Source organism: Oncorhynchus gorbuscha, linkage group LG11 (genome assembly GCF_021184085.1).
Source record: "Oncorhynchus gorbuscha isolate QuinsamMale2020 ecotype Even-year linkage group LG11, OgorEven_v1.0, whole genome shotgun sequence".
Taxonomy (NCBI): Eukaryota; Metazoa; Chordata; class Actinopteri; order Salmoniformes; family Salmonidae; genus Oncorhynchus; species Oncorhynchus gorbuscha.
Genome location: NC_060183.1, coordinates 4886896 through 4902684, shown reverse-complemented (window position 1 = coordinate 4902684; position 15789 = coordinate 4886896). Strand labels below are relative to the sequence as shown.

At 44.9% G+C, this 15789-nt stretch overlaps 1 protein-coding gene across 2 annotated transcripts in view; it reads right to left on the bottom strand.

Annotated features, from left to right (window-relative positions):
• tasp1 (taspase, threonine aspartase, 1) overlaps positions 1–15580 on the bottom strand; it is a 96174-nt gene extending 80594 nt beyond the window's left edge. For both annotated transcript variants that reach the window (XM_046368433.1, XM_046368434.1), the window contains exons 1-7: positions 15438–15580; positions 14516–14716; positions 12979–13046; positions 11436–11504; positions 8994–9114; positions 5792–5876; positions 3884–3963 (exon numbers count right to left, since the gene is read on the bottom strand). In XM_046368433.1, the coding sequence (XP_046224389.1) occupies positions 3884–3963; positions 5792–5876; positions 8994–9114; positions 11436–11504; positions 12979–13046; positions 14516–14666 (574 nt within the window). In that variant the 5' untranslated portion in view covers positions 14667–14716; positions 15438–15580. The remainder of the gene's footprint in view (positions 1–3883; positions 3964–5791; positions 5877–8993; positions 9115–11435; positions 11505–12978; positions 13047–14515; positions 14717–15437) is intronic.
• Positions 15581–15789: the final 209 nt, after the last annotated feature.

Here is a 15789-nt window from a genome sequence, read left to right as displayed (position 1 = left end):
TAACATATCCTTATGAATTGACAGAGTGTTTAATTTTAATTGGGTATTAAAACAGAGCAATTGAATTCTTTTAACAGTGGTCTTGTCTGGGTCTGATGGTGGTGGTAGGTCAGACAACAGACTACATACGCCCCCTAGTGGCAAGGGTTATATTCATAATCTAAAATACTGAACCAAAATATTTACACAACATGCAACAATTTCAAAGATTTTGCTGAGTTAGACCATTTAAGGAAAATCCGTCAATTGAAATAAACAAATTAGGCCCACATCTATGGATTAGGTGAACAGCCATAGAGGACAGGTAAACAGCCATGGAGGACAGGTGAACAGCCATGGAGGACAGGTGAACAGCCATGGAGGACAGGTGAACAGCCATGGTTGGGGGGAGCATGGAAAACAGGTGAACAGCCATGGAAAACAGGTGAACAGCCATGGAGAACAGGTGAACAGCCATGGAGGACTGGTGAACAGCCATGGAGGACAGGTGAACAGCCATGGAGGACAGGTAAACAGCCATGGAGGACAGGTGAACAGCCATGGAGGACAGGTGAACAGCCATGGAGGACAGGTGAACAGCCATGGAGGACAGGTGAACAGCCATGGAGGACAGGTGAACAGCCATGGAGGACAGGTGAAACAAGATGGATGTGGAGGTCCTGGGCTGGCGTTACACACGGTCTGTGGTTATGAGGCCGGTTGGACGTACTGCCAAAATCTGTAAAGCGACGTTGAATGCAGCTAACGGTAGAGAAATGATTATTAAATTCTCTGACAACAGCTCTGGTGAACATTCCAGCAGTCAGCATGCCAATTGAACGCTCCCTCAAAACTTGAGACATCTGTGGCATTGTGTTGCGTGACAAAACTTCCCATTTTCGAGTGGCCTTTTATGGATCCCCAGCACAAGGCGCACCTGTGTAATGATCATGCTGTTTAATCGGCTTCTTGAAATGCCACACCTGTCGCGTGGATGGATGATTTTGGAATGAGATGTTCGATGAGCAGGTGTCCACATTGTTTTGGTCATGTAGTGGAGTTGAAATTATGCACATTTCCAGTTTGAAAAAAAAATAGTCTTCAACTTGATCCTGTTTTTCTGAAGAACTCTAACCTTCTCTACTGTATTTGTGTCGGCTGTTAGTTTTACGACCCAGTCTGCTATAACAGAACGACCCTTTACCTCCCAACAGAACGACCCTTTACCTCCCAGTCTGCTATAACAGAACGACCCTTTACCTCCCAGTCTGCTATAACAGAACGACCCTTTACCTCCCAGTCTGCTATAACAGAACGACCCTTTACCTCCCAGTCTGCTACAACAGAACGACCCTTTACCTCCCAGTCTGCTACAACAGAACGACCCTTTACCTCCCAGTCTGCTATAACAGAACGACCTTTTACCTCCCAACAGAACGACCCTTTACCTCCCAGTCTGCTATAACAGAACGACCCTTTACCTCCCAGTCTGCTATAACAGAACGACCCTTTACCTCCCAGTCTGCTATAACAGAACGACCTTTGAGAGAATAAAATATAATTCTGGTTCTAATCTAGACTGTATCTACTGTATCTTGCCTATGCTGCTCTGTACCAGCACTCATTCATATATCTTTATGTACATATTCTTTATCCCCTTACACTGTGTATAAGACAGCAGTTTTGGAATTGTTAGTTAGATTACTTGTTGGTTATTACTGCATTGTCGGAACTAGAAGCACGAGCATTTCGCTACACTCGCATTAACATCTGCTAACCATGTGTATGTGACAATTTGATTTGATTTGACTGTGTGAGGCAGGGAGAGACCACAAACAGTCAACTCAGTATCCAGACTCCCAATGATGTATGTTACTAAATCCTTAAGGTTTAATGACTTCCAGAAAACAAACTCAATCGAAATTGAGGCCACCTATCAAATAAGTTTATTAAAACAAATCTAATCAAAGAGTAGCTAGGAAATCAAATCTGGGCAATTAAGTCATTTAGACAATTAAATGGAATGCAATCAGGCTTAGTAAAAATAACATGGAGCCAATGGCAACCAGAGGGGAGAGAGGGGGGTGAGAAGAGAGAAGAGAGAGAGAGAGAAGAGGGAGAGAGACAGAGAGGAGAGACAGAGAGAGAGAGAGAGAGAGAGAGAGAGAGAGACAGAGAGAGACAGAGAGACAGAGAGACAGACAGAGACAGACAGAGACAGAGAGACAGAGAGACAGAGAGACAGAGAGACAGAGACAGACAGAGAGAGAGACAGAGAGACAGAGACAGAGAGACAGAGAGACAGAGAGACAGAGAGACAGAGAGACAGAGAGAGAGAGAGACAGAGAGACAGAGAGACAGAGAGACAGAGAGACAGTGCTTGAAAGGGGGAGAAAGAGAGAGAGGGAAAGAGAGTGAGAGAGAGAGAGGAGCGAGGAGAGCGAGCGAGGGAGTACCACTACCAGATGTGTAAACTCATTATATCCTCTGAATTATTCACCAATGCTGTAAAAGAGAATGGCTTAAAATGACCAGACATCAAGGCTGTCACAAACAGCACCCTATTCCCTACGTAGAGAACTACTTTTGACCAGGACAAGAATATAGTCTGGCAAGAGCCCTGAAGAAAACACAGTCAGATAAAAATGTAATCCGTCCAGCTCTTTCTAAACTGTTCTCTTTCAAGCAATGCAATACGGGTGTATTATTGGGTGGGACCATGCCAATCAGCATCTAGTCTATTGTTCAAAAGTTCAAGAGGCTTGTGTGTGTGTGTGTGTGTGTGTGTGTGTGTGTGTGTGTGTGTGTGTGTGTGTGTGTGTGTGTGTGTGTGTGTGTGTGTGTGTGTGTGTGTGTGTGTGTGTGTGTGTGTGTGTGTGTGTGTGTGTGTGTGTGTGTGTGTGTGTGTGTGTGTGTGTGTGTTCTCCAGTACAGTAAATACATTGATCTCAACTGTGGAACTAAGGATTGGCCTGTTAATGTTGAAAACACATCACTCTGACATGCATCAGAGCTTTCAAGTGCAAACACCCTAAAACTACAACTAACATGGAGGCCCGCTTCCAACACCCTAAAACTACAACTAACATGGAGGCCCGCTTCAAACACCCTAAAACTACAACTAACAATGGAGGCCCGCTTCCAACACCCTAAAACTACAACTAACAATGGAGGCCCGCTTCCAACACCCTAAAACTACAACTAACATGGAGGCCCGCTTCCAACACCCTAAAACTACAACTAACATGGAGGCCCGCTTCCAACACCCTAAAACTACAACTAACATGGAGGCCCCTTCCAACACCCTAAAACTACAACTAACATGGAGGCCCGCTTCCAACACCCTAAAACTACAACTAACATGGAGGCCCGCTTCCAACACCCTAAAACTACAAAAAACATGGAGGCACGCTTCAAACACCCTAAAACCCTACCACGCGGCCAGGCTGGTCACTACCACGCGGCCAGGCTGGTCACTACCACGCGGCCAGGCTGGTCACTACCACGCGGCCAGGCTGGTCACTACCACGCGGCCAGGATGGTCACTACCACGCGGCCAGGCTGGTCACTACCACGCGGCCAGGCTGGTCACTACCACGCGGCCAGGATGGTCACTACCACACGGCCAGGATGGTCACTACCACACGGCCAGGATGGTCACTACCACACGGCCAGGCTGGTCACTACCACGCGGCCACTACCACGCGGCCAGGATGGTCACTACCACACGGCCAGGCTGGTCATTACCACACGGCCAGGCTGGTCATTAACACACTTGTCAGATTCACTCAAAAAGTTAGGAAAACAATGTTGATTTACTCTCATTTACATGGTCACTCATAGGTCAGGATTTGGACCCCCCCCAGCTAGAAAACATGATTGACTGATTGACAGAGATACTCACTGGTAGCCATCTTCTCTGAGGGACAAGGAGGTATCCCATGGTTCACAGCCCAGTCATGTGCTCCTCGACCCACTAGAAAGCTTAAGAGATAAAAAGGACGATAAGAGATGCTTTCAGTGGAGGAAATTAACACAGTTAATATAATAATAATAATATAATAACACATTAGTCATCACAGAGATCAACACAGTTTAAATCACACCTCTAGCTCTCTGTTTCCAGTCATCACAGAGATCAACACAGTTTAAATCACACCTCTAGCTCTCTGTTTCCAGTCATCACAGAGATCAACACAGTTTAAATCACACCTCTAGCTCTCTGTTTCCAGTCATCACAGAGATCAACACAGTTTAAATCACACCTCTAGCTCTCTGTTTCCAGTCATCACAGAGATCAACACAGTTTAAATCACACCTCTAGCTCTCTGTTTCCAGTCATCACAGAGATCAACACAGTTTAAATCACACCTCTAGCTCTCTGTTTCCAGTCATCACAGAGATCAACACAGTTTAAATCACACCTCTAGCTCTCTGTTTCCAGTCATCACAGAGATCAACACAGTTTAAATCACACCTCTAGCTCTCTGTTTCCAGTCATCACAGAGATCAACACAGTTTAAATCACACCTCTAGCTCTCTGTTTCCATTCATCACAGAGATCAACACAGTTTAAATCACACCTCTAGCTCTCTGTTTCCAGTCATCACAGAGATCAACACAGTTTAAATCACACCTCTAGCTCTCTGTTTCCAGTCATCACAGAGATCAACACAGTTTAAATCACACCTCTAGCTCTCTGTTTCCAGTCATCACAGAGATCAACACAGCTTAGATCACACCTCTAGCTCTCTGTTTCCAGTCATCACAGAGATCAACACAGTTTAAATCACACCTCTAGCTCTCTGTTTCCAGTCATCACAGAGATCAACACAGTTAAATCACACCTCTAGCTCTCTGTTTCCAGTCATCACAGAGATCAACACAGTTAAATCACACCTCTAGCTCTCTGTTTCCAGTCATCACAGAGATCAACACAGTTAAATCACACCTCTAGCTCTCTGTTTCCAGTCATCACAGAGATCAACACAGTTAAATCACACCTCTAGCTCTCTGTTTCCATTCATAACAGAGATCAACACAGTTAAATCACACCTCTAGCTCTCTGTTTCCAGTCATCACAGAGATCAACACAGTTTAAATCACACCTCTAGCTCTCTGTTTCCATTCATAACAGAGATCAACACAGTTAAATCACACCTCTAGCTCTCTGTTTCCAGTCATCACAGAGATCAACACAGTTAAATCACACCTCTAGCTCTCTGTTTCCAGTCATCACAGAGATCAACACAGTTTAAATCACACCTCTAGCTCTCTGTTTCCAGTCATCACAGAGATCAACACAGTTTAAATCACACCTCTAGCTCTCTGTTTCCAGTCATCACAGAGATCAACACAGTTTAAATCACACCTCTAGCTCTCTGTTTCCATTCATCACAGAGATCAACACAGTTTAAATCACACCTCTAGCTCTCTGTTTCCAGTCATCACAGAGATCAACACAGTTTAAATCACACCTCTAGCTCTCTGTTTCCAGTCATCACAGAGATCAACACAGTTAAATCACACCTCTAGCTCTCTGTTTCCAGTCATCACAGAGATCAACACAGTTTAAATCACACCTCTAGCTCTCTGTTTCCAGTTGGATTATATGTTATCTCAGTCAGAGATCCTTTTCCCCATTAATCCCTTGTGAGTTAGTAGCGAGTTACTGCTGTGCCAGTGATTGTAACAGAAATAGTTAAGAGCCTCCTTGGGGTTACATTCAGTGCCACAAAGTCAATCTGTGAAAGGTAAGACAAAATACTAGTAAATAGTGTTTTTTTTTTTTTTTTTTTAAATAGATGTTTACCAGGGGGGTATTCGTCCGGCTGATAGTTTTCCTTTCTGGGCTTCACTCAGTAACCTGTTGGCCACCAGCACTGGGTTGTTTATACCTGCACAGGAAACAGAAAGGTTGTGAATCAAGGGGTTTACATAGATCCACCAGGCCATGTTCTGGGGTTACATAGGGCCCTGTCTCCAATGACATGGTACATATAGATCTACCAGGCCATGTTCTGGGGTTCCATAGGGCCCTGTCTCCATGGTACATATAGATCCACCAGGCCATGTTCTGGGGTTCCATAGGGCCCTGTCTCCATGGTACATATAGATCCACCAGGCCATGTTCTGGGGTTACATAGGGCCCTGTCTCCAATGACATGGTACATATAGATCCACCAGGCCATGTTCTGGGGTTCCATAGGGCCCTGTCTACATGGTACATATAGATCCACCAGGCCATGTTCTGGGGTTACATAGGGCCCTGTCTCCAATGACATGGTACATATAGATCTACCAGGCCATGTTCTGGGGTTCCATAGGGCCCTGTCTCCATGGTACATATAGATCTACCAGGCCATGTTCTGGGGTTCCATAGGGCCCTGTCTACATGGTACATATAGATCTACCAGGCCATGTTCTGGGGTTCCATAGGGCCCTGTCTACATGGTACATATAGATCCACCAGGCCATGTTCTGGGGTTCCATAGGGCCCTGTCTCCATGGTACATATATATCCACCAGGCCATGTTCTGGGGTTACATAGGGCCCTGTCTCCAATGACATGGTACATATAGATCCACCAGGCCATGTTCTAGGGTTACATAGGGCCCTGTCTACATGGTACATATAGATCTACCAGGCCATGTTCTGGGGTTCCATAGGGCCCTGTCTACATGGTACATATAGATCCACCAGGCCATGTTCTGGGGTTCCATAGCCCTGTCTCCCATATAGATCCCAGGCCATGTTCTGGGGTTCCATAGGGCCCTGTCTCCATGGTACATATAGATCCACCAGGCCATGTTCTGGGGTTCCATAGGGCCCTGTCTCCATGGTACATATATATCCACCAGGCCATGTTCTGGGTTACATAGGGCCCTGTCTCCATGGTACATATAGATCCACCAGGCCATGTTCTAGGGTTACATAGGGCCCTGTCACCATTATATATACTGACATATAATGACAGTAAAGATGGACTGTCATTTCTCATTGCTTATTTGAGCTGTTCTTGCCATAATATCGATTTGATATTTTACCAAATAGGGCTTTCTACCTTATCACAACACAACTGAATGGCTCAAACGCAGGAAAGAAAAGCCACAAATTAACTTTTAACAAAGCACACCTGTTAATTTAAATGCATTCCAGGTGACTACCTCATGAAGCTGGTTGAGTGTGCAAAGCGGTCATCAGAACCTCAAATCTATTTTGATTTGTTTAACACTTTTTTGGTTACTACATGATTCCATATGTGTTATTTCATAGTTTTTGATGTTACATTTTACATTTAACATTACATTTAAGTCATTTAGCAGACGCTCTTATCCAGAGCGACTTACAAATTGGTGCATTCACCTTATGACATCCAGTGGAACAGTCACTTTACAATAGTGCATCTAAAACTTAAGGGGGGGGTGAGAGGGATTACTTCACTATGTTTCACTATTTGATGTCTTCACTATTATTCTACAATGTAGAAAATAGTTTTAAAAAAATAAAGAAAACCCTTGAATGAGTAGGTGTCCAAACATTTTACTGGTATTAATTTACTCCGGCCTCCTTCCTTCACCCAGTAAAATTAAAAAATGGCTGACTGTTACAGGACGCAGGGGAGTAAAAACCACGGCTTTGTCTTTTTTTGTTGTTTTACCTCAATGTCGAAATGCCCGTTGGCGTTCGCCTCTAGTGTGTGTGTGTGTGTTTGTTTGTTCTCAGAACATTGTGAAGTCTATACTCAGGAGATCTGTCTTTGCTGGAGGCCTTATGAAAACAATAACTTTTTGGCGCAGGGCAGACTGCTGAAATGTTAAATGGTGAGCACAGTGCAGGACTGGTTACGAAGCCAATAACATCGTCACTCTTTTTCAAAAGGGGTTGGATCTGTAGATGTAGAACCAGCTATCGAGGAATACACTCCACAAAGCTGAAGGGTTGGTTCAGGTGACTGTACAATGCTTATAGCTGAAGGGTTGGTTCAGGTGACTGTACAATGCTGATAGCTGAAGGGTTGGTTCAGGGTTGCTTATAGCTGAAGGGTTGGTTCAGGTGACTGTACAATGCTGATAGCTGAAGGGTTGGTTCAGGTGACTGTACAATGCTGATAGCTGTAGGGTTGGTTCAGGTGACTGTACAATGCTGATAGCTGAAGGGTTGGTTCAGGTGACTGTACAATGCTGATAGCTGAAGGGTTGGTTCAGGTGACTGTACAATGCTGATAGCTGTAGGGTTGGTTCAGGTGACTGTACAATGCTGATAGCTGAAGGGTTGGTTCAGGTGACTGTACAATGCTGATAGCTGTAGGGTGGTTCAGGTGACTGTACAATGCTAATAGCTGTAGGGTTGGTTCAGGTGACTGTACAATGCTTATAGCTGAAGGGTTGGTTCAGGTGACTGTACAATGCTGATAGCTGTAGGGTGGTTCAGGTGACTGTACAATGCTGATAGCTGTAGGGTTGGTTCAGGTGACTGTACAATGCTTATAGCTGAAGGGTTGGTTCAGGTGACTGTACAATGCTGATAGCTGAAGGGTTGGTTCAGGGTTGCTTATAGCTGAAGGGTTGGTTCAGGTGACTGTACAATGCTGATAGCTGAAGGGTTGGTTCAGGTGACTGTACAATGCTGATAGCTGAAGGGTTGGTTCAGGTGACTGTACAATACTGATAGCTGAAGGGTTGGTTCAGGTGACTGTACAATGCTGATAGCTGAAGGGTTGGTTCAGGTGACTGTACAATGCTGATAGCTGAAGGGTTGGTTCAGGTGACTGTACAATACTGATAGCTGAAGGGTTGGTTCAGGTGACTGTACAATGCTTATAGCTGAAGGGTTGGTTCAGGGTTGCTTATAGCTGAAGTTCTACCATAGATCCCAACAGGCAGAGATGGTTGAAATAACGTCAATCTGACAACATTACAACCAGAATAGAAGATATTTTCTAGATATTTGCCCCCTGCGATAGGGCTTTAAATAGATGCTAGTTACACATCAGTAGTTGGTCAGTAACCCACCACTAACAGCACCTACAGCTCCATAACGCAAAGACTTCCCATCCATGATGCTGGCGTCACACTCGATCTCCCCCGACAGGTTTAAGTTAGAGCCCATTCCCGCGTTGGTGAACGGAGAATCCTGTGGATGACAAAAAACATTTAGAAGAATCATGAAATTACATTTTGTACACAGATAAACAAAGAAACGTCCTCTCACTGTCAACTGCATTTATTTTTTTCAGCAAACTTAACATGTGTAAATATTTGTACGAACATAACAAGATCCAACAACTGAGACATAACCTGAACAAGTTCCACAGACATGTGACTAACAGAAATGGAATCATGTGTCCTTGAACAAAGGGGGGGGGATCAAAATCAAAAGTAACAGTCAGTATCTGGTGTGGCCACCAGCTGCATTAAGTACTGTAGTGCATCTCCTCCTCATGGACTGCACCAGATTGACCAGTTATTGCTGTGAGATGTTATCCCACTCTTCCACCAAGGCACCTGCAAGTTCCCGGACATTTCTGGGGGGAATGGCCCTAGCCCTCACCCTCCGATCCAACAGGTCCCAGATTTGCTCAATGGGATTGAGATCTGGGCTCTTCGCTGGCCATGGCAGAACAAGGTCATTCCTGTCTTGCAGGAAATCACGCACAGAATGAGCAGTATGCCTGGTGGCCTTGTCATGCTGGAGGATGCTGTCTCATCATGTCAGGATGAGCCTGCAGGAAGGGTACCACATGAGGGAGGAGGATGTCTTCCCTGTAACGCACAGTGTTGAGATTGCCTGCAATGACGACAAGCTCAGTCCGATGATGCTGTGACACACTGCCCCAGACCATGACGGACCCTCCACCTCCAAATCGATCCCACTCCAGAGCACAGGCCTCGGTGTAACGCTCATTCCTTCGACGATAAACGTGAATCCGACCATCACTCCCGGTGAGACAAAACTGCAACTCGTCAGTGAAGAGCATTTTTTGCCAGTCCTGTCTGGTCCAGCGACTGTGGGTTTGTGCCCATAGGCAAAGTTGTTGCCGGTGATGTCTGGTGAGGACCTGCCTTACAACAGGCCTACAAGCCCTCAGTCCAGCCGCTCTCAGCCTATTACGGACAGTCTGAGCACTGATGGAGGGATTGTGCATTCCTGGTGTAACTCAGTCAGTTGTTGTTGCCATCCTGTACCTGTCCCGCAGGTGTGATATTCAGATGTACTGATCCTGTGCTGGTGTTGTTACACGTGGTCTGCCACTGCGAGGACAATCAGCTGTCCGTCCTGTCTCCCTGTAATGCCGAGTTAGGCGTCTCACAGTACGGACATTGCAATTTATTGCCCTGGCCACATCTGCAGTCCTCATGCCTCGTTGCAGCATGCCTAAGGCACGTTCACGCAGATGAGCAGGGACCCTGGGCATCTTTCTTGTGGTGTTATTCAGAGTCAGTAGAAAGGTCTCTTTAGTATCCTAAGTTTTCATAACTGTGACCTTAATTGCCTACCGTCTGTAAGCTGTTAGTGTCTTAACGACCGTTCCACAGGTGCATGTTCATTAATGGTTTATGGTTCATTGAACAAGCATGGGGAAACAGTGTTTAAACCCTTTACAATGAAGATCTGTGAAGTTATTTGGATTTATACAAATTATCATTGGAAGACAGGGTCCTGAAAAAGGGCTGTTTCTTTTTTGCTGAGTTTATAATGACAGAGGAGAAACTGCGTGTATCTAACTCTAGACAAGTTGACTAACAAATAGCCTTCCAAAATGTTGGACATTCTTTACATTAAGAAATAGGACATTTTAGACACAGATATACTTATATATATATTTCATATAGATGAGTGAAAGGAACTTCACTCGGGCCTCCTTCCTTTAAGGACTAAGTAGCTGTGATCTAAACATAGACGTTATGTCACACATCACTTTGTACGGATCCTAAGAGTCCATTCAACCCATCAAATACTCACTCTGTGATACGTATGTTTTTTTTTTTAGAATTCAGGAGTAGTGCTTTAAAAAGGCATCTGTGGTTGGATTCACGTGTCAGATTAAAGTATTGTCAAGAGTACTCAGATTCAGTGGCTTTACTTGGTTTTTTTAGGGACAATTTTTTTCCCCTAAAAATCAGCTTTGTTTTACAAATACACCACAATTCAAGACTTTTTTCCACATTTGCTACATAACAGCCTAAATCTAAAATATATATATTTTTCTAAAATGTATATATAGTAGTGTTAGTGTTATGTGAGATATAAATACTGACAGATACACTGTTGTTAACATAACACATAACATGGGTCTATGGTCACACACACACAGACACACTAATCTCAAGCTCAACAAGGGCTGCGGTCACACACACACACACACACACACACACACACACACACACACACACTGTTGTTAACATAACACATAGCATGGGTCTATGGTCACACACACACACACACACACTAACCTCAAGCTCAACAAGGGCTGCGGTCACAGCGTCCACTGCCAGAGCACCGGCTTTCAGTCTGTCCACAGCCTGAGAGAGAGACGTTACAGGTAGGCCAGTTTACAGTCACCGTGTTCACAACAGACGAACAAGGGACTGAAACAGGGAGAGTCCCTGGACTTACTCATTGTTGTCCGTTGCATGCCCTAGTGAACACGACCCATGATGCAACAGGGTAAGAGCAATACAAACGCTCTCCTTGCTGATTGAACACCAACAAATCATGGGGATCATATTTCACAGTACAGCATTTACCTACTGTATCACTCAACACTACAGAGACAGCATTTACCTACAGTATCACTCAACACTACAGAGACAGCACAGACATTACAGACAGACAGTACAGAGACAGGATAGAGACAGCATATAGACAGACAGTACAGAGGCAGGATAGAAACAGCACAGAGACAGAGACAGACACAGCATATAGACAGACAGAGACAGCATATAGACAGACAGAGACAGCATATAGACAGACAGACACAGCATATAGACAGACAGACACAGCATATAGACAGACAGTACAGAGACAGCATATAGACAGACAGTACAGAGACAGCATATAGACAGACAGTACAGAGACAGCATATAGACAGACAGTACAGAGACAGCATATAGACCAGACTGTACAGAGACAGGATAGAGACTTGGACAGACAGCCAATATTCCAGACAGGACAGCATATAGACAGACTCTAATCTGACAGACTATAAAATAAACAGACAAACAGGTTTTCAGCTGTACAAAGACAGAAAACACAGACAGTACAGAGAACATGACATTACAGTACAGAGACAGTTTTAGACAGCCAGCAGAGACAGATATGGCAGTGTTACCAACACATAACTCCCAGTACAGAGACACATATAGACCAGACTCCTACAGAGACAGGATAGAGACTTGGACAGACGGTCCAATATTCCACTACATCTAGCTGCACTACTGAGTGGACTATAAAATAAAAGTAAAAGAGGTTTTCACTACAAAGCTGCACAGAAACTACTACAGCACTACTAGTGCACTCATTACCGGGCCAGCTGACGATGGCGTGTTACTACTAGTGCACTACTCCCTACAACACTACTAGTGCACTACTACTGACAGCACTACTAGTGCACTACTAAACGGTCACTACTAGTGCACTACTACTACAGCACTACTAGTGCACTACTACTACAGCACTACTAGTGCACTACTACTACAGCACTACTAGTGCACTACTACTACAGCACTACTAGAGCACTACTACTACAGCACTACTAGTGCACTACTACTACAGCACTACTAGTGCACTACTACTACAGGGTGCTAGATCCCTCCCTGTCCTCCTGATCTGAACACGACCACAGCGCTGTCGTCTCAGGCTGCATCTCAATACTCTAGCGCGGCTTCCTCTCAATCTCAATTCAATTCAAGGGGCTTTACTGGTATGGGAAACAGGTGTTAACATTGCCATTCTGCACTGATGCAGGAAGCGCCGGACAAGGCGAAGGAAACTCACTCTCTGACAAGCTCTCTTGCAGACATGCTTGTATTCCTTGGCTTTGGACTCAGAGTGGTATCCTGCTCCTGAAAGAAATAAACACACAAAGAAGTGAAAAGGAGGTATGTGATGTAAAAAAAATATTTTTTTAAATGGTTGCAAATTCATCAGTAAAGACAGTGTGTTGTTTTCAACAGCTGGTTAATGATGACATCATCCTACATCCATTTTGTCTCTCTTTCACGGTCTGCATAGTCAGTGGTTAGAATACACAGACGTGGGTTCTAAATAGTAGGGGGGGATGTAAATGCCAGGATGTTGTACTCATTTCTGCACACCATTGAGGAAGAGAATAGTATTTTCGCACGGACACGCACGCACACACACACACACACACACACACGCGTGATAAATTAGGATAGGAATACCAAAAATGTATGGACAGCGGGAAAGCCATCTAAGTGTGATTAAAGTAGTCGGTAAGAAGACAGAACACGATAACGCTCCAGAAGTGATAAGAGATTCAATATATATAGAGACAGTCAACGGTAACTTATCCTTATCACATGTAAACTGAGTGTCATCTCATCCTTCCTGTTTGGCCCTGTCCGGGGGTGTCATCAGATGGGGCCACAGTGTCTCCCGACCCCTCCCGTCTCAGCCTCCAGTATTTATGCTGCAGTAGTTTGTGTTGGGGGGCTTGAGTCAGTCTGTTATATCTGGAGTACTTCTCCTTTCTTATCCGGTGTCCTGTGTGAATCTAAGTGTTCTCTCCCCAATTCTCTCTTTCTCTCTCGGAGGACCTGAGCCCTAGGACCATGCCCCAGGACTACCTGACATGATGACTCCTTGCTGTCCCCAGTCCACCTGGCCTGGGCCCTAGGACCATGTCCCAGGACTACCTGACATGATGACTCCTTGCTGTCCCCAGTCCACCTGGCCATGCTGCTGCTCCAGTTTCAACTGGCCTGGGCCCTAGGACCATGTCCCAGGACTACCTGACATGATGACTCCTTGCTGTCCCCAGTCCACCTGGCCGTGGTCCTGCTCCAGTTTCAACTGTTCTGCCTTATTATTATTTGACCATGCTGGTCATTTATGAACATTTGAACATCTTGGTCATGTTCTGTTATAATCTCCACCCGGCACAGCCAGAAGAGGACTGGCCACCCCACATAGCCTGGTTCCTCTCTAGGTTTATAATCTCCACCCGGCACAGCCAGAAGAGGACTGGCCACCCCACATAGCCTGGTTCCTCTCTAGGTTTATAATCTCCACCCGGCACAGCCAGAAGAGGACTGGCCACCCCACATAGCCTGGTTCCTCTCTAGGTTTCTTCCTAGGTTTTGGCCTTTCTAGGGAGTTTTTCCTAGCCACCGTGCTTCTACACCTGCATTGCTTGCTGTTTGGGGTTTTAGGCTGGGTTTCTGTACAGCACTTTGAGATATCAGCTGATATACGAAGGGCTATATAAATACATTTGATTTGATCGGACACCTGACAATGGCTAATTTGCATAGAAAAATCAAGACAAGTACTTGTAAGTACACCAAACCTGCATGCACCAACACAAAGCCAACGTTCCCCTTGTCGTTTCTGTCTGGAGTAGACTCCTGTGGTGTGACTGTCGACCAGGAGGCAGGGAAGGCAGGAGGGGGTTGTTGCTCTTCAGCACAGTTCAGTGGAGTCTCCATAACCCTCCACATACATCATGGACCATTGGCCCCTTGTAACACTGGCATCTTGGCTCTCACACCTGGGAGAAAATAAAAAAATTAAAAAATGGGGAGATGCCATTTGTCCTACTAGGAATGGTGGCTAAAGCATCTGTGTACCACAATTGATAAACGAGTTGTATTTTAGCAAATGCCTATACGCAGTGTCAACAGTCATCTGCTGAACGTGATCTATTAACATTGTGTGATTTTGGACTGTGCTTTGACAGTCTGGATAAGTAGGTGCCGACACTAAAAAGGCGCACAATATAATTTCTAGTTCAAACCTGCTTGGGGAAAAGCTCATCACACAAATCAACTGAGTGGGGACACACTTGCTGCTGGGTTGTTTGACTGAGACGGGTTGCCTCCCACAATGTAAACAATGCGATTCCCCGAGACGAGATCATTCAGGCTGACATGCCATTGTAGGCATTAGCTTAACTGGCTAGTCTGTTTGGAAGCTAGTTAGCCTCAACGTCTAGGTTGTTATCGAACAAATTGATTTACAAAATAAAAGTGGCTAACTAGCGATTGGAGAAAGGTAGCATGTGTCTCAGTGCGTAGTTACAGCGTGCAAATATCCGTTGACATCTAACGTTTTGCGACAACTGAGCAAGCTAACTAGCTACATAGCATAGCATCCACATTTTGAAGACTCGACTGTAAAAACTAAACTAAACTTTTTTGCACGAATCTGCTAACTAGCTGCCACACTAGTACGGACCCGGTACGTGTTCTTGTGTTTATGTGAAAACTTACTTTACTATTAAAAACTTTGCAAGTTGAGATTGTACTCTGGCTGCGGCTCTGCAGCAGAAATCTCTTCCGGGTTCAGGGATACGTCACATGACGCAAACGTGCGCGTCCCAAAACATTATTGCCACGTTCAAATACTAGTCGGCACCAGGAAACTCGGTAATTTTCAACTTTTGTAACTGTTTATAGTTATACAATTGCTGCTTTCAACCAGATGGCAAGTCGGAAATTTCCGCGTTTACTCGTTTCCGACTAGACTGGAACGAGACATATCCCAGGAATTTTACACTGAACATAAATATAAACGCGAAATGTCGTGCTGGTCCCATGTATCTTGAGCTGAAATAAAAGATCC